Source organism: Struthio camelus, chromosome 2 (assembly GCF_040807025.1).
Source record: "Struthio camelus isolate bStrCam1 chromosome 2, bStrCam1.hap1, whole genome shotgun sequence".
Classification (NCBI taxonomy): Eukaryota; Metazoa; Chordata; class Aves; order Struthioniformes; family Struthionidae; genus Struthio; species Struthio camelus.
In genome coordinates, this window is record NC_090943.1 from 26,391,325 (window position 1) to 26,411,088 (window position 19,764).

Sequence of the window (19,764 nt, forward strand, 5' to 3'; positions counted from 1 at the left end):
TTGTTTGCATAATATTCACCTGGAAGGGAATGAACTAAGTATAGGCCTACCTGTGCATCCCCGGTTGGCCACTGTTGGCGGAAGGCAACCCGGCTAGACAGACTGTGGTTCTGCCCCAGCACAGCTGTTGTTATGTTCTGCTCTGAGCATGGTGCATGACTAATAATGTCTTCTAATTAAGCAGACTGTTCCAACTTGAAATCTAGCCTTTCAAAAGAAGAGTTCACAGCACATGTTGCAGGATGCACCTGTCAACTTCTCTGGCTTTACAATCAAACTTCATATATGCGTGCGTGTGTATCAATATATAAGTATGTATCTGTATTAACTATCAGTATGAAAATCTTTTGCTTACCAAAGAAAGAAACTTGATTTTCTCTTCTTCCTAACTGAAAGAAAGAGTAAAGCTATAAAATAAACTGGATGGGGAGGAAGCGGGGGGAAGCACAACTCAAAAACAGCCCTCTCTCCACCAAATAAAACTTGTTTTGGAAGATGATTCGAATCTGTTTCTCTAAAAGCTGGATTTGAGATCCTTACTTTTTGGGCATGTAACCTTAAGTATTGTTCTCTAGTTTAAGATAAAGTTATAAGGTACACATTTTATATAGTAAAATGATAATGTTACATAGTATGTAAATAGAATTTTGCATATTTTATAACCTAGACACCTGGTCAAGATTTTGTTACCTGATGGTACACATCAATGTTTATCCTATGATTGGCTTAAGATCTATGGCAATAATCTGTTAATTCAAATGCCAGATTATGCACACTACCGTTCAGTTACCTATTTAAATCTAAGTGCAGTGAAATTTTCTACCAAATCACATAAATGTAAAATTTGCATTGAAATGAAAATTAATTGGCTACACAGTGCTTTACTGCTTTTTCTTTGCACTCATTTTTGGGAGTGCAGCCTTTCCTCTGCTTTTGTAACTTTAATTTTCAGTCATGTTATATGCAACTTCCATCTAAGAAGAAATGCATCAAATAGCATGAATTGATTCTGTTCACACTTTGTAAATCTGTTGCATAAGAGATCTAACTGCAAAGCAGAAACTGAACTTGCTTGCAAATAGACTAACTGCGAATTAGCCATAATAAGGAGTTTGTCTCAAAGTAAATCATATTTTTGTGTCTACCTGAACACTTTGTGTGCCATGCTTACCTGTCTGCCTGCTCTGGTGTAGGGAACCTTTTCTGTTTTTATGAATCCATTACTTAACGGGTAACTGCATCCCTTCCTGGTGGGTAATTTTTATGGAAGTAAGGTAATTCCAAAGTTCAGTGTAGAGAGTTGTTTTTTCTGTTCTGGCATGAGAAAACCCTTTTTCTGGAGGAATGTTATTTAAATGATAAAATGTGGTAGTTGGTCCAGGTCTTATGCTTTAATAGTCTGGAGAACAAGTAAACCCGTTTTAAAAACTGCATCCAGCCCTTTTAGAAAGAGCTCGATGGTGGTTCCTGCTCAGATTGCTCTTAATTTATGGCTGCCTATTAAAGGGATAGAAAGACAAAAGTGACAAGAGGAGAATCAGACATTTGGAGACCTCTGATTAATGTTCAGTTTGAATTCTTGCACATCTCTGTATCCCTTGAATGCTGTCCTTGAGAACAGTCCAAATTGCAAGGCTTAAAAAGAAAGAAAAAACGTTTGGTCAAATCGACCTATTATTGGACATAGGAACACGACAAAAAGGAACTAACTACTGTGAAACTTGCATATGGTTTTGTAAAGAAAGCTTTACCATTGTGCCAAGGAAGACAAGCTTTGATTTAAAAATAAAAATAAAAATAAAAATCAGTTTGTGCAATCTAATCTGAGGCCTTTTGGCCTACGCCTTACTTTCAAATTTTTCTAGCTATGATTTTATTTCTTCTGAGGCGTATAATAAAGCAGATCTTTTTTTGATGTTAAATAATTTACAATGGAACTGTGAACATAATATTTTTCCCTTGAGGACAGTTTTATATCAAAGTTTAATATCCAGCGCTTAAAAAAAAAAAGGGGGGGCTATTTAAAACTTAGGCTCAGGAGTGTGATGGTAAAGTGTGACATTCACAAGCTGTTTTGCAGTTATGAAAAATGCATGAGAACATAACCCACACAGCTTGTATAAGAATAGTCAGGTGATTCTCAATGTAATTTTCCATTAAAGCTTTCTTTACTACATAGATTTTGAAAATTTCTGTGAAAGGCAGATATTCACATGGGTATGTAGTGCATATGACAAGATCTCAGAATAAGTCTATTATCCCTCCTACAATCTATATCAATGAAATGGTTACTTGAAATGAACTGGTCAGAAAAGACAGTTTCCCCTCATTTCTTTTCATCTCTGTTATTTTTAATAATCTCATGTCAGTTTGAAATACTGGCTTCTTCTATTGTCTATTCAGCATTTTGACGTACTCTTTCCATCCTTGTTACTATGATCTGTATTTCCTTAACCTGAGAAAAAAATCTAATCCCGCTTACTGTAATCCATCCTACTCAAAATATTCACTGCCAGTGCTCAGTGGTGCTGTTAGGCTAGTTTTCTGGCCCTGGGAAGAACGTAGGCTGACAATAAGAAAACTACATGAAAACTACATTCCAAGAAAGTGAAGCATTATATCAAATTAGTTAAGCTATCATTGTTTTCTCAAGGGAAAGAGGTATACCTTTCTGTGCTCCACTGTGCCAATTTACTCTTGCAGGTAACATGATCCACCACAATCTGTGCTGACTTCCATGGTTTCTTGGGACTTTGTGTTCTTTAATGGCTTGAGGACCTTTACTCCGTTCTGTCTCAGTATTTCATATGTCCTACCTATATGAGTTTTCAGGAAGATTTATCCCTAGCATGAAGGTTTACTTTTCAATGACTTTCCAGTAAAACCACTTTTTCACTGAGCAGTTGTTTAGTGTCTGTTTAATGTTTTGCCTGTTAAATAGTTTTATCTTGTTCACATGTGCATATATATTTTTTTTTTCTTAGCTTTGAAAGTTCTTTTTTGGAGCTAAGACAAAGTTTTGATGCTGAGCAACAGGCTTTTTAAGCCAAGTAGTCCCACTGACATAAAGTATGTGCAAGTTTGTGTAGGATATAGGGAGGTCACTTTGGCTTACATCTGAAAATCCTAGTAAAGTATTTCTTAGAAAGGAATTTGAAGGTTTTAATTAACTGAAAAGAAGCAATTTACACATTAAGCCGATAGATAATCAGTTTTCAAACAAGGCAAACATTGTCCTATTATTACAGTTGCATTCTGGCTGTGTTTTAGAGGGTCAAAAAGCAGTAAGAAGGAGTAAGAGGAAAGGGAGGAATAAAAATGAGTAGCAGTAGAAGTATTCTGGCCTAACTGGATAACCTGGGATGAGTGGAAATGTCATTCTGCAGAAGGCTTGCAGAATACTTGTGATTCATATGTATGTGTGCTTTTTTTTTTTTTTTAAGAGTCTATCTTCAAAACACAGCTTTGAGCAAACATTTAACAGAAGCATTCAGCTAAAATTAATACTCTTTTCTGTCAAGAAATCTTGTCTGGATGGAACTGGAGAACTTGCAGCAATTTTCTAGAGTATACGGAAACTTCCTGTGAGTCTGCTGCTTGTGAGATATGTCAGTGGCTGATGCAAGCACTGTAAATCTGATGTGCTCTGGATATGTCTTACTCACTGTGTGTATTTCCATCAACCATATCCTAGACAGAATATGGGACACCTGTGATTTAACAGACAGATCTCTGTGTGTAGTATTGCTATATATTGGACTGGAAGGAATTAAATACTCAAAAGAGAAATGTTCTTTAAGAGTATTACTATTTGTTTAAAAAAATGAAACTGTTATCTTGTTGTAAGAATGCATATTTGTTTTTAACAGCAGTGAAAATGTTTGAGAAAGCTAAGCAGTAATGTGGAGAAATCTGAAGAATAAAATTCATGGCTATGAAGTTGGAGAAACAGTCATATGAAAGAGGGTGCAATAATAAAGAGAAGAAGCTCAAATTAATGTAATTTTCAGCAATTACATGGAATTTCAAATTATTTTTATCCCTTAATTGTAAAGATAGCCTTTTATTTACATCCTTTAAACTTAAAACTTAAGTTTTAGAGTTTCATGTTTTTTAAAGTCATTTGAAATGCTTTTCTACACCAGATACCTTCAAAAATGGTAAGCCTTTAACAACTGCAAAAGCAAGGAAAAATAATGTCCACTTCCCCAAAGGGAGCTATAATAGAATGAGAATATTGCCCTGTGAGCAATTTCATTTAGTACTCTGGTTGGAACAGAGAGCTGAGCTCAACAGCTGAGGTGCAGTAACCTGGAACAAGGGGATCAGCCGCGTTATTTTACTGCATGTGGACAGACATTGCTAACAGATTGGGTTTCTACTTGTTCAGGGGCGTTCTTGGTTGGCATGAGCAGGCAACAGGGAATTGATTCGGGCTGCGTGGAGTGGGGAAGGGGTGGGTGGCAGGTCTGTCATGTTGCTGCAGAGTGGAGCTGTGTGACACTGCACAGGGGGCCCACGAGGGCAGTCAAAACTGGCACTCTTCTTGCCCGATCAGAAGTGAGCAGTTCCTGCCAGTCCTGCCAACATGAGCTTTTATCTTTTTCTTCTCTTGGCAAGGGTGCAGCAGCTCCCTGGAGGAGAATGAGTCAAAAGATATGACCTTAAAGCAGTGCTTTTGACAGCTGGACTATGGGGAAATAAGTTTGAGATTGTAGGAATAATTATTGCTGATGTTTTACCGTGTGGTAAAGGATTAAAGGGATCTTATTTCCCATCAAGATCTTAAGGCATGTTGTTGTGACCTTTATATTATGGTTTACAATGGTGTAATGTAAAAGTAAATCTCCATATGAAAATAAGAATCATGGATATGGAACATATGCATAAATAGTATTCTTTTCCTTCCTCATTATATGAGGAGACAAATATCAAACTGTTCACCCTTCTCAACTAGGGCAACATTTCCACTCCAACCAAAGCTATTCACTGTGTGTTTGCAGCCTGCAATTTGGGAAATATTTCACCAGCCTTTTTCACTATATGGAAGGCACTGAAACATCCAAACACTTTTTCCATGAACAGTTTCATAATGTTACTTTAGTTCATAATTTGATACTTAAATGAGAAAACCACTTGAATAAATATTTTGGCCACCTCTCTTAGTGATATCGATAATAGAGCTGTGATTTTTTTTTCTATTTTTTAAAAAATATCATTTCTAAACAGGCAGAAGGTCTTTTTGAGCACAGATTGGGAGCTGAGAATATAACTCCCTTATCTATAATGAAGTGGTCCAAATAGAGTGACAGGAAGACCATCTGAGAGTTCCCATACAGTCTGTTTTCATCAGTCTTTTCACATTTAGGACCTGAGTAGCAAAAATAATGCAGAGATTGTTCTAGGTGTTGGAAGGAGATGAAAGGACTCAATTTTGCAAGCATACATGTGAATATCCTGACATCATCCATTGGAAACTTGGGATGTTAGTCCCAGAAAATGCAGATACATGCCAAAGTGCCAGAATTGTGGCATGCAATTAGAACAAATTTCTAGAACAGATTTAGAATAGTTCAGTAAAAAGAATTTTTGTATTTTCTGCCAAACTACTGACTAATTGGGTGTAACGGAGAGGTATGATGTATCACATCATCTTGCTTGGGATGTTCTTGTCTGTTTAAGTAGACTCTATTTTTCAGCTCAGTTGTTTTAAAAGTTTGGTCTATGTTTTAAATGCCTGTGTTCTGCACTGCAATTTTAAAATCTCCTCTCAAAAAAGAGAAAACTGGAGTATTTCTTGTAGATCAGGCTTAAGATCCTAAATGTGAGTCCATACTGTGTGCAGCTAGGCATGATTTAGAGTTTCCCAGTTGAATTGAGCCCTTCATCGTGCAAATCCACATGGCATAGTGCTGGGCTGTGCTGTCGTAGTAGATTTGCTTCTCTACTTTTTTTTTTGTACTGTTACAACCAGAGCACTAACAAATCCGTCTCTGTGTCTGATTTGAGCTTATAAGCTTGCTTTGTAGCACTGGGTAAGTGTGAGTAAGATTTCTGGTCGGTGCTGGTCCTCCAAAGCTTCTGCCTTCTGCTCTTTTGGTTGGTTTAGGCAGACTCAGACCGTCTGAGCACTGCAGTCTAAAACCTACATAGATACTACTGGTGGCAGTTGCAGGGCAGGTTTTTTGCAGTGTCTTTCTTGTCTCGGGCAGAAAATAAAAGCACTTTCCTTCAATCTCTAAGCCCATAAGAAAATCCTTATTCTCTGCCTAGTGTAGACAATGGGAAAGTGGGGAAACTTGAGAAAATAGGATACACTTCAGAACACTCAAACGTTTTCTTAGAATGTCATAATCTGTTACAGGTAAAAATACTGCTTCCTATTACTTTATTTTGTAAAAGTTAGCACCAAATCACAACAAAAATGGTGCTTAAACTGGGTTTAAAGTGTTTGTGCAACTTTCTTCAACTGACTTTTTTTTTTCCTTAAGGCACTTTCATTTAGGATTTTTAGCTCATTTTTTTCTGCATGTTTTTAATTGTTTTTCTTTAAGAGAAAGGAGTGAATTGGTGTAGAAAGGGAACAAAGATTAAAAATTTTCCTTTCTTTCCTCTTTGAATGACAGTCTGAAAACTTAACTGAAAAAATTGAAACAAAACTTGAAACCTCTTTTAAGAAAAAAATCCTCCTGAAGTCTGAAGTTTTTAAAGGGTGTGTGTATGTATGTGGATATATATGTATATGTATATATATATGTATATTAAATTGTCAAAATCTTCTGTGATGTTAATGGAGAAATATTTCTCTAATATACTATGGCATTTCTTTCTATACACATGCATTCCTTAGCACACATATCTTTAATTGGACATACAGCTATAGAAACAAAGATGTAGTAAAACTGTTATTTATTATTGTAGCTGTTATGTCTAATATCTGTAGTTGTAGACTGACCTGATTATACAAATGTTGAAATTATAAAAAACAGTTGTTGTATTGCATCCTTTGGAATAGCATTTGTTTTACTGACTAAAAATCAGGACACATGATTTTATGTAATACTACTCATATCTTATTTTTCTCAGTTTTTAATGTCACTTTTCCAAATGAATCATTTTTGTGTCAGAGGAATTTCTATTGTTGAAGCGTTGTGGTGTTCTTCACCAGGACTATGTAAAAGTGGGGCAAGTATTAGTCTTTCACAAGGGTCAGCTGAGCTCTCTGGCCCTTTGAACAAGGTTCTGTGTTTTGCTCGGTTCAGTTATAGACCGCTCACTTAGGCTGCAGATGTTAAGCCTAATGGATGCGAGTACACTGTGCTGCATGTACCTGCCATTAAAAGGGTAATATGATTATATCTGCAAGCTGAAGATTCCTAACATAAAGAGAGTATCTTGTTTCTGAATTAAAGGTACATTCCTGTAAGATTCTGACCGCTGTCTGAACAATGATTGATGTACCAGGGCCAGCAGGGCCAGTGACTGATGTACCAGCAGAGTTTTTGGGTGGGCTTAGGTTTAAAATTTTTTTTTTTAACTTAACAGGCATGTGTAATCCGATTTTATAGGGCAGATTAAGACCGTTGCTTAGATCTCTTAACAAAGATAAGCTGGCTTAGTTGTTAATGATCCTTTTCGCAGTATGAAGTGATGAATGTGAAAAGGGAAACAGAAATCGCCCTTTGATTATGAACAAAATCCTTTTGATAGTTTCAGTGATGTCAGTATATGGTTGAAATCAGCAACCCTCTGGGCTGTTGAATGATGTTTGTTTGAGTAGCCTATTATGTTCTTTCATTAGCTTTACTATTAATTTTTTTTGTTATTGGCTGCTAAAAACATATGTAGGTCTATGAGTTTTGGTAATGACATCTAATCTTTCAAGGCTGAATGAAAACAGTTAATGTTGTTGGGGGAAATACCATCTGAAAGGTCATCTTTTTTTTTGTTGTTTAGCCTACAAGCCCCAAGTTTGGAAAAGCAGACTCATATGAAAAACTGGAAAAACTAGGGGAGGGGTCCTATGCTACAGTGTACAAAGGGAAAAGCAAGTAAGTGTGTTTTTTCATTTTCTGTGTCAAGATAATCTGAAAATATTAATCAGTGTTGCAGCACTTGTATGTATAACCCTACAAAGGAATGCAGAATGACACAGACTTCAGTGAGACTGCGTGCTAGTCAGAGGCTGAGACCACATTGCATAGGGAATATACTACCTTCATAGCAGAAGATGAGATCCCATCTTGTTAATCTGGTGTTTTTGTTTGTACATTCTTGTTTCATTACTTTCTTAATATCTGTATCAATGTAAGATATTTAATTTTTAGGGGCAAGCACACATATGCAATACACTATCAAGTAGATTTTTCTGATGTTCTGAGAGCAATGTTGAATATATGTAATGGTTTTGTTAGTCTTTGCTTGTTGTTATAAAAACTTGAATAAAATATCATGAAATGATTAAGTGGAATTTTAGACTTTTGTGAATTTAGTGCATTTACAATAATAGCCAATAGTGATAAATGTTAAGACACATTGTAATAACTATTCCACCTCAAAATAATCTATTGTATACATGTTAAATATATAGTTTTCAGCCACTTTAACAATTTTTTTTGCAATTTGTTATTCCTAATGACCTAAGCATGTCTATATTGTATAAGATAACTCAATAAACACACTTAAAATACACTGCTTGAGCTAATGTTGCAGTTGAGAATTACCTTTTGTCAAGAAGCATACTTCATGGTATAAAGTTCATATACTTAACTGACTTGTCCTAATGAGATTCTCAGTGATACAAAAGCAGTTCTGAGAGACGGATCTGATAATTGTGGCCTCTTTATTTAAAAGCTTTGTCCAGTGAATGGTGAAAGAGGCAACTTACCATTCTCAGCAGAGAGAATATTGTGACAGTCACAGGACAAAATAACTACTGAAACAGGAAAATAAATTTGTTAACGTATTCCAGGGTCATCAAGATACATAGGTACTGAAAATTAATCTTTCACTGAATATTTGTAGTAGAGCAGAATGAGGGATGTCCTTCCTCAGTAGCTTTGAGATTAATGAGCACAGTGAGATTGGACTGGTATGAATAGAACCATATGAATAAAAGCATGTTCTGAATGTAAAAGAAGTATTTACGATTCTGCCATGTTGATATATGTATTTCCTTTCACTCCCACCTTTCTTCAAGAAAGTGCAGTTATGTTGTATTGTTAACGATTCGGTTACATGTCACCCTGAATACCAGACATAAAACATAAATAAGCTTTTTATTGAGGTTTAAGTAATATGAGAAAACCATATGGATTTCGGCTTGTGTCTTATAACTAAAACCCTTTAGAAAAAATCATGGCAGCCTATCTGATGATAGTTATTCCATATGCCTTGATTTTTGGTAAGCTTGAACTAAGGAATCAGGGTTGTTGGATGTCCCCTCAGTCAGTAGAACTGACCAAAATTAAAAACAAAACAAAGCAGTACCCTGGAGCAATTTTATTCAGTGGTGGTCTGTGAATGTGTTACAAAACATAGATTGGTTAGAAAGACTCCATTGGTTTTAAAAGAGTTAACTGTACATCTAATGTACAGTTAATGTACATTCAACTACATTTTAATGGTAGTTGAATAATAAATTGAAATTGCTGTACTCTGTGCATTCTCTGTTATGATAAATAGAAAGTTAGACCTGAATCAAGGGTGAATTATAACAATTATTTATCACTTTATTTGGCTGCTTCATTACATCTTTTTCAAAATCTTTAAAATTTATTTTGGTAATAGTTAAGGTAATAGTTGGTAATGGTTAAGGTAATAGTCCTTCACCTGCTTAATGTTTTGGTTGATTTTTTTTGGTTGATTTTTTTTCCCCCCCCCCCAAGAACTAAAATAATTATGCAGCACCATCCAGATTCAGCACCTTCAGCCCAGGCTTCTGTTTCTTAAACTAGAGAAACAGTTGAACTAGTTCACAGTAGGAGGAAGTAATCCCTTGGAACAGGGGAAATGCTGCAGGGGCTACCAGCTATTTCAGGAGGAGCTGTTGGTTGAGGTAATGGGGTCCCGTGTTTACCTCTTTTGTCCCTGTGAGAAATGGCGGAATCTTTGGCCCATGCAATGTCGCCAAAGGGGAGAGAGCGTCACTGCTGCTGTGTGCTGTAGGGAGGCAAATGGACAAAGCAGTGAAGATGGGCTAATGTGAGCTCCTGCACTTCTGTTAGTGCTGAACTTTGCTGCTGCTTTTCTGGTAGATTGGCTCTGACTGTTTATAGCTTTGTCTAAAATGGCAGATACGGAAATATTTTCTAGCACCTGCTGTAGGTGTATAGCGTGAGACTGTGATATGCTCTGCTGTGCTCCCCCTGGCTTTAGCTTTAGTGGGAAGTAAAATGGACAAACACATCAAGAGAGAGTCATTGCCTGTTTGGCAGTTTTGTCTATAGAAGGATTAAGCCCATGTGGCACACTGCAATACACAGTTTAGACCTAGCAGGTATTTGAAAAAGCTGGTAATATTTGCCAAAATTGCATTTTGATTGAAATGTTTGAGAATTTTCAACCAACTCTAGTGTTCAGTTTTGTCATTTTGCCAAAATATTTCTGGGATGTGTCCTTAACTGTAGTTGAAGATGGAGAATTTAGGGTTAGATCAAGCAGGTTTGAATGATACTTTGTACTCAGAATTATTGTGCTCCATATTTATCACTAGGTACCTAAGGCAAGTAGTGGTGCTTTGTGGTTCTTTTGTTTTGTTTTTTTAATGCATTTCCTAAGATATATAAGTACCAAGGTAATAGAAGTGGAGGTGAGCTGAAAGTTCGAGTTATCTTTTAGCTATCAGAGTAAAACATCTAGAAACTGAAGGAAAGCACTGCTTTGAAGAATTTAATGATGCATTTGCTGCTAATAGCATGCTGTGACAACATGGAAATCTGTATGCAGGTATTAATTTATCAGCACATAGAAAGTTGCAGATAAGCACCAAAGTTTGTTTTTGCCTTGCAAGTATTTCCAGAACAAACTGCCCAAATACCCCTGGATGAGTGCAAACACTTTCCCTTTTCATATCAGTCTTATTTATGTTATTTTACAGTGTTTTGCAGTCTGTATTGTAGACTATTCCTTTTGCATCTAACTGCTTGAGCAGTTACGGTCATCTTAATATTTGTTAGCAGTATGACTTGTGTTTCTAGTTGTAAATGAATCTTATTTTCCAACAAGAGGGTCTCCATGTTCTTATAACCAACTTAATGCAGAGTACTATGGCAGTGTTATGAGTTTTCCAAACCCATTTGCTATTTTTTGTTTATATTTCACTTCTAGATTCAATTGCTTGATGATGTTTTGTAATGATCAGTGATTTCAACTTCAGGAAATATGTATTTTATGGGTTGATCAGTACAATCTTCATAGCAATGTGTGCAGCTCCCAAATCAAGCTTGCCCCATCAAACAAAAACTCTTTCCATCCTTGGGCTTCTTGAGTCTAGGAGAGAAAAGCCTCTGTTTACATTGAAACAAGTTCGGGTGGGAGAGAAACAGAAAGAAAATCTGTTTCATTTCAAAATCCATTTTTTACACATTATAAAAGTGACTGCTGGCTTTTTCATCAACATATCATATTTCTGTATTTCAGACACTTATGCAAGCTGCTGCAAATGTCTCCCAGAAGTAGCTCATGTTACTGAGCATTGGTACTTTGTGTAAAATAGTTCTTTTCATGCATGTTTGATGAATGACCGTTTTCACATCTAGGTTACCAAAGACCAAAGTAACCAACCCATCAAGTGGATGAAAAAAGAAGGGAAGGACATTACATATCAAATTTTTAAACGCATTTTAAAATTGGTTTCAGATTCTAAAGCAAAGTTTCTAATGTGGAGGAACCCACCCAAAATATTGTTTTTTTTCCTTTAATAACCATTGCTCTCAGATAACTTCTTATACTTATTTTTATTCTGGTATATGTGTTTAAGCAAGGTATTTTACTGAACAAATAAAGGAACTGGAAATGTATTGCAGCAAGAGTGTCTAAGCCCTGATACTGAAAATAGCTGTATTTTATTTGCATTCATTCAACTTAAGAATCGAAGTTCAAGATGATACTTAAATACGAATGACAAACTATAAGAAGAAGCAGATATTTGAAAAGGGGGGAGGAATGAAAGATGACCCCAAATTTGGACTTTAGGCCTCTAGAAGAATCATTTTTATAGTGGCTTCACACTGAAGAAGGGATTTAAGAACAGCACTGAATAGTAATGGCATTCATTTTACCCTCCCCTCAGCTCCTTAAATTGCTTATCCCAAATGTCTGTGGTAATATATCACTTGAAACAATGACTATTCAAAAGTTCCAGAACTTCCTGCCCTTTCTTTCTCCACAAATTTCTGATGAATCTAGGAATTCCTGACCTGTTTCAACGTCTTAGCTCATTGAGGTCCAGTTTTCAGCCCCAAACCGTCTCCTCTTTTATTGTGCTCTTTTGTGTATTCTCATGAGAATACTGAAGGTACTGTTTGTTCAGCTGGCAAGCACTTACTGTGGCCTTCAGAAAGCTATTTTATAGTAAAATTCTGAAATAAGTAATGTTTAGGCTTTCAGCGATATGGCTGTACTTTCAAGGCTAAAACTTGGTTAAATGATTTGAAAACATATACCTGAGGAAATCATAGACAACCATTTATCATAATTTCTTTTCCTTGGATGGCTAGCCACTGAATAATAGGCCCAAGCTAACCAGCTAAGCAGGTGATATACAAAGTATGTTGATAATTTTTGATGGCAATGATGTTTAAGTTGACAAACATACTCCCAGGGAACACTCTTGAAATGAAAACTGACAGTGCTAGAAGGCAGACGGTTTTGATATTAGGAAGGCTTTAATTATGTTTTCTTTCAGAGTTTAAGGCTTTTCCTAATTTTGATTGTTGTATGAAATTTGAATCCATGATCCACTGGAGTCTGTACAAAGCCGTCCTTGAATCTGTTCAACTCAGCGGGAATTTCCAGAAACACGGCATAGCTGAAAGTTGTTTTTGAACTTAGCTTACTTTTTATAGAGTCGTTTGCTGTAATCTTCATAACTTTATTCCTGTTTTTTCTAAATATCTGCACGTGATTTGTTAAATAAAGAATATTTCAATCTTTTAAATTGTTTTTCCTGTTGATCATTATGCTAGAAGAAAAAATTATAATCCAAATTTGCTATTTGAAAAGATAAAGATATGAAACCAGCCATTCCTGACCTGAAGGGCGCAGTAACATGTGTGGTACCTAGCATTCTGGGAGAGCCTGGCTTCTTAAACCTTAGAGCAGAATCAGTAATACCAAACCCTTGTCTTCTTATCAAAACCCATTACTTTTCTGCTTATTTGAGTAGTTGTGGTAATATCTCAGCAAAGTCAAATGAAGTGCGTTAATTCCTCTTACCGAATGATGGATTTCTCTTTTCTCGGTCAGGTAGAAATGATTCCCTGGAGTGTGAGGAAACTGTAGAAAAGTGAAGCAGTCTGTTAGCCTGGGCTTTTTGTTTACTGGAGAAATAGCCAAACAACCATTTGTTTCTGGCTGACACTTACATCGATAGGGAAATCTATTTCTGAGTTCCCATGTTGAACTTCAGGCATGCATATTGAAAACTTAGGTTTGCATATTCATTTTCAATTGTCTTTAAAATTCATTTCTCAAATTCTGGCTTATATTAAATCCCCAAAGGCTGCTTAACGCAGCTGGTGAAATTCAGAACCCTTTGAAGTGATTTTTTGGTAAAATGCTGGAAAAGTAGGGCTGGTAATATCCTGATAACACTCTGGAAAATGATGCAAGTTTCATTTACTCTGTGTCTCACTAGTACTGTGAACATTTGTCATCTCTTTTAGTAACTTTAACTTAAACAAATCTTTACCAAAGTTGAAAAGATTTTGTATTTTGACTGAAGAAGCAAGGAATGAGTAAAAGATTTTGTATTTTGACTGAAGAAGCAAGGAATGAGTAGTGTTGCAGTCACACTCTTCTATGCCTTGCTTTGTTTTTTTTCTTGATCCTTTTTCTAGATTCCATGTTATTGTGGAAAGAGATCTCATAATAACAGAACAGAAACAAATATATAGCATAAGATTGTGGCTTAACTCTTTTCCCCACATACCTTTAGTGGGCCTTTGGAAAATGTTACTGTATTTGAAAGTAGTTTGCAAAAAAAAAAAAAGAGTGGTATCTTTTAGAGCAGTGGTATCTTTTCAATTTTTGTATATTTCTTTTTGTAACTGAATTTAAGAAAAAGTGCTCGGTCTGTATAAGCACATAAATCTTCTTGCTGCTACGATCTTCTTCCCTCTTGGTGTTGATTATGAATTTACCTGAATTTATGGCAGTGGGATCTTACTTGATCTGTGACAAACTATCAGTGGATGTGAGTTCTTGGAGTCTGGTCAAGAAGGCAGTAACAGCCTTCTTAACCTTAACAGCCTTCTCTCCTCTGAGAAGAGGAGCTGCCTCTAGTCAGGGCCCCCCTTACTAGGCAGAGTGAGGGCGTTGCATAGTCACCCTGGGAGCTTTGCACAAGTGAAAAACCTATGCTTTTGGCAACATTATGAGTTGCCACAGTTGCCAGCCTCTCCCCTCACTTTTCAATTGCCCTTCAAGCTGTAGGTAAAGGATTAAAAAAGATTACCTCCATTAAAGTGATGTGATCTGTGACTGCTGCTTACACAGCACAAATGTGTGTTTTGAGAAGCAGGCCAGTGGTATGTCTGCTACTTCTGCACCTGTATGATCTCTCTGTGATGTATTTTTTATTTGTCCATATTAGTTTTGGTGTATTAGAAAGGCAGCTTTGCTAGGTTGTGTGTGCTCAAAGTATTACAAAAATGTATAGAACTCTTAACAGATGCAGTCAACAAAATACTGCCTAAAATCCCTACCACAAAATTCCATCATTTCAAACAAATTATCGCTAATACAGTTCTTGTCCTAAACTCAATTCTGGTCCCTGTCCCCTTTAACTGTTACCATGAGGACACGTCCAGTTGAGTAAGCAGAAGAATCCAGTGGAAGTTAACGTTGCCAGCTCGAAGGTCACTTCCACGAAGGCTGGAGAAGGTAGCAAAGTTCTTCCATCAAGCTTCCTTTGTTGAAGGTCTTTCTGTCTGTTTGAAGTCAGAATTTTGTGTATTCAAAGTTATTCCAGTGTGTACCAAAAGATGAAAGGTAATTTTTCAGGTGGTCAGGACATTTTAGGTTTATATTCTTCAAAGGCAATACCTTCTACTATTCACCTGAAAATCAACAGGGAGTTAGTGTTACAAAGCACAAATCTTGGAGAGAAGTATAGCTCAGCAGAGCACCCACCATGCTCTGTATCGGCTGTGATTTCCAAGTGGTGCTACCCATGGGACAATAAGGAATATCTGAATGATCAGTGTGAACTGCCTGTATTTGTTATTGCCATGGTGTATTGTAGTATGCTTTAGGAATATCTAGCTGGGTACAATAATATTTCATGTATATGCTGGTAGATGGCTGCTCACAAGAAACGACTGACTTAAGTACTTTGATTTTTGAGTTTATGATGCTAAAACCGTCACTGAGGATGACTGACAGGGCTAATCCCTGTTTGTTTTTTTTAGTTGCATGATTTTTTTCCCCTTTTATTTGTCATGAAACCTCCTTGACTGCTTTCACTGTCCTTTCTCTTGTTTTATGTGCAATCTGTTGGAAGTGCTGCAGGTTACTGACAGCCTAAAGAGCTTGCCGTGGTTTTGTCTGTCATGCTTTCTCTTTTCAGTCACTCCCCTAACTTTACTCTCCCCTAGCTTTACTCTATGCCTATGTGAGGTATTATGTTCACAAGTTCACTGAGACGTTTTGTGTGCAGCAGTCCAGTTCACAAATAATAAATTTTTCAACGTTTGGCCAATTTAGTCAGAATCTTTCAAAATTGCTGTGGTTCACATTGCCTTAGTGACCTAAATATTCCCAGCCTTTTCTTTTCTTTCCTGTAAACTGTGTGTCATCTGCAAATGAAACTATTTTTATCTTGGAGTACCAAATGGTTGGAAAAGTAATGTATGTTGATGGATTATGAGAGGCATTTTAGAGTTACCTTCTTGAGCTTCCTAATTTCTCTTCTTTTTAACTTCTATGCTTTCAATATTTTTGTAGGCTGCTTTTCTGTAATACATTCTGAAGTCATGACCTGGGTTTATAGAGTGTATGAATAGATGCTTTTAAAAAAAAACTAGCATTATGTATCTTTCAGAAAAACAGTAGTTGCAAGTTGAACTAGATGCCAAACTAGTGATAACCAGATGCTGAACTGAAATCTCAAATGGTGGAAAAATTAAAGCAGTATAAGTACGGAAAGTAGTTTTCAAATAGTTCTTCTGTTTGAAAACATTTTAAAAACCATGTAAACTTGAAGACTTTAACTAAAAGACGAATCACTGAGGATATCCATCACTTTTCATTGAATGAGTTTCTCAGCATTTAGAAGAAACACTGGGAGGTTTTCTATAAAGGTGTATATATAAAAGAGAAAAGTACACGATACTGTGCTTCTTTATTTATGTGTACCACTTTTCATTGAACCTGCAGAGTACTTTACAAAGGCAATTAAGCATTATCTCTTATAGCAAGTGAGAGGAAACCGAGGAAAAAAAATGTAATTATATAACTTACCCAGGATTACGCAGAGAAATGCAGTAGAAAAAATGGCATAGAACCAGGTTACATAGAATACAATTCTAAAAGTTATTGGATAGCAATTTAGTGGCAGTTGCACGTGTATGCGTGACTGGAATGGTAGAACACATGCTGAAGATATTCCCAAACTAAATGTCATTATGCCGTGCACTAGTATATCTTCCACTTAGCCATGGAAAATTACCTTCCATAAGAGCATCTCTAACTCTAAGCATGCCGAACTGTAGGAGAGGCCACGCTACCTCTGCCGTGGTAGTGGTGCCACAGCATTTATCTTCAAACTCTCTCTATATGAAAATAGGGGGCTTTTGTAGGGTCCAAAAAGACGTGAGGTAGATTGAGGAGGACCAGGGCTGCACATTCCTCTCCCTGCTGTCTGTCCCAGGCTTGGCACCTTTTTCCCCTTCTCCTTGGTGACAGAGCCAGTCAGAGGCAAATCTGTTACCAGTCTTTCTAGTGCATATTCCATGTCACAGTAATCAAGATAGATACATGAATAAAATATTTGCTTTTTCATGAACCATAAGTATTGCTGCCTGTCCAGCAACTTTTCTATCTGATTGTAAGGTTTTGTTATATTTAATCTGTACTAGTCCAGCCTGTTTTAATATGTTATGCATAATGAGCGTAAATGTTCTTGGTGCCTAGCTGCAAACAGTGATTTTACCCAGGCTAGTGCAACACAACAAACTGCAGGCAGAGGTTTCTTTCTCATCTTATAAACTCTTAGGAGAAAGTCATTTTCTTCCAACAGTCATGAATAAAGTGCAGGCCTTGTACTTAGTTAGGTAGCTAATTAGTTTTAACTGATGATGGAGATTGGGAGATAGGGACAGAGGGACCTGGAGGTAAACACTCTGATTCTGCTTCCCTGCGCCTGCTGCAGCGAAAGCTGTAACATTGCTCATGTGAGACTAATCTGAGTCCTGGGAAGAGCTGGATCCCCGAGTTCCAGTGACAACTCTAATCAATAATTAAAATCCTGCATGTCTTTTGGAACTCTTTGATCTTTTTTTTCAACCCTAGTAAATGTCAACATTATGAAATATCTTTAATCCACTGGTTTCTTTTAAAACAAGGTAGTTTTTTTAAAGACGGAGGTTAAAAGATGGTTGAAGTCAAAAAGAGAAATTGTTATTCTGTGGAATATTTACACCATACAGCTTTAGCAGAACTGTAAATGTTTTTTGTGAATTATAAATGTAAGTCCTTTTCAGTATTAGCAATGCAACATAATCCATGTTTACACATCTGCAATTGTAATGACTTAAAGAAGTATTTCTCTTAATGTGAAGTTAGTTACTCTTTGGTGGAATAAAATGGGATGTCTAAACCTATAGTGAATTTGGTTCTGTGAAGTTCCTTTCAAAAGAAAATTCTGGCAGAGCCTGGTTTCTTTAGGCCACTGTCTGTTTTGCATTTTAGACATCTGTTTGGAATGTTAATATAACTACGGAATATATTTTATTAGATGTTTTCTGCGTTAGAACATCATGCTTTGTATTTTTCATGTAAATGAGTATTTAACAATAGAGAGTTATTTTTCTAAATAAAAATTAATGCCTTGAAATAAAGCATTGGGAATATGAGCACCGCGGCAATAGCATCTACTGATTCTTTTTCTCTGCAGAAATGTTCCCAAGCTCAGTACTTGGTAGGGCTGTGAACTTGGCCTCAACTCCAGCCAGCAGATAAATATAAACAGATTGAAATCAGAGAGGCAGGTTTGGTATTAATTGAATCCTTTAAATGTATTATATTTAGAGCATATATCACATCTAAATATAACTGAAGAACTTGTGAAATTAGTGTCATTTTACTCTTTTGTTCTCTGTGTGGCATTGTTGGCATTATCCCCAGTAAAGCCAATTAAGTCATCAGTTACTTTATATTCATCAGCATTATATTTTCTTAATGATGCATTAAAACATTAAATCATTTCTAATCTTCTATATTTTCTTATAAATGGTCATTTGTATCAATGTATTTACTTTGACAATACTGATGTGTGCTATTTTAGAAAATGCAATGTGACACTATATTAGAATTTTTTGTAACTCATTTGCATTTTTGTTTGTATTTTTGGCTCATTTGTATTTTTCAGAATATACAGACTTTAACTGTATGCCACAAAAAACTGTACAGACCCATTTTATTTTGCCTATTTTGCATATAAGATCTGAAATTAAATAGAAGAGTTTATGTACCATTAAAATGTTGAATTCCCATAAATCTGTAATCTGCCCATCAGCTGCTAATGATTTTCCTAGACAACATCATTCCTTGTTACTTTGTATGATATTTAGAGAGGGTTTAGCACTTCTTTCCGTTTTTCAAAGATTTTTTGGATAGGAGAAAGGAAGAGGAGAGTCAGAGAGAAAGCAAACCTGTTTGGAAAGGACTAAGACTTGTAAATTAAAACATAGGAATTTTATAATCAATATTATCCTTAATAGAAACTAATGAGGCAGTTGACAGGATGGATGGAAGATGCTGAGATAAGTGAAATCCTTGGCTATGTTAAGTGTAATTTTGAGATGCTGTGAAATTGTTTGCTTTGGGCAGTGAGACACAGAGCTGGTTTAATGAATTCTAGATGTTAGAATGGGCAGCAGCATTCTCTTGTCACTGTCTACAAGGCTGTCTGCCCAACGGTTTTTCTACTTGAGTTTGAAAGTAATAAAAATACTGAGCACACTTTGAAAGCTATGGAAGACAAACATGAAGCAATATATGAAAAGAATTTTGCTAATCTATTCACTAATGAAGGACACCAGAGGCAAATTCTAATACATTGCAGAGCTAATTTTCCCCACGTCTCACTTTTTAAATGCTGTTTCTAAGGAAATTGCCATGTTATATGGGCAAGTTATCACAAGATTCAGGGCATAATTTTATGACATGGCTGACTTGATCTTATGGCTAGCTGCTGCTCAAAGAGGTGGTCCCAGTTCTCCCTCTCATCTCATTTCTAGTGGTTTTTGCATTTAAAATGTGAAAAATGCTTTTATTACTTTGAAAATATGCTTTAGGCTTTTTGGAAGTGCCAGTCTGCTG

The 19,764-nt window shown here is 36.2% G+C and overlaps 1 protein-coding gene across 8 annotated transcripts in view; it reads left to right on the forward strand.

The window, feature by feature from the left end:
* Nucleotides 1–19,764, forward strand: part of CDK14 (cyclin dependent kinase 14) — a 325,653-nt gene that overhangs the window by 83,369 nt on the left and 222,520 nt on the right. For all 8 annotated transcript variants that reach the window (XM_068934789.1, XM_068934788.1, XM_068934786.1 and 5 more), the window contains one exon: nucleotides 7,957–8,051. In XM_068934789.1, the coding sequence (XP_068790890.1) occupies nucleotides 7,957–8,051 (95 nt within the window). The remainder of the gene's footprint in view (nucleotides 1–7,956; nucleotides 8,052–19,764) is intronic.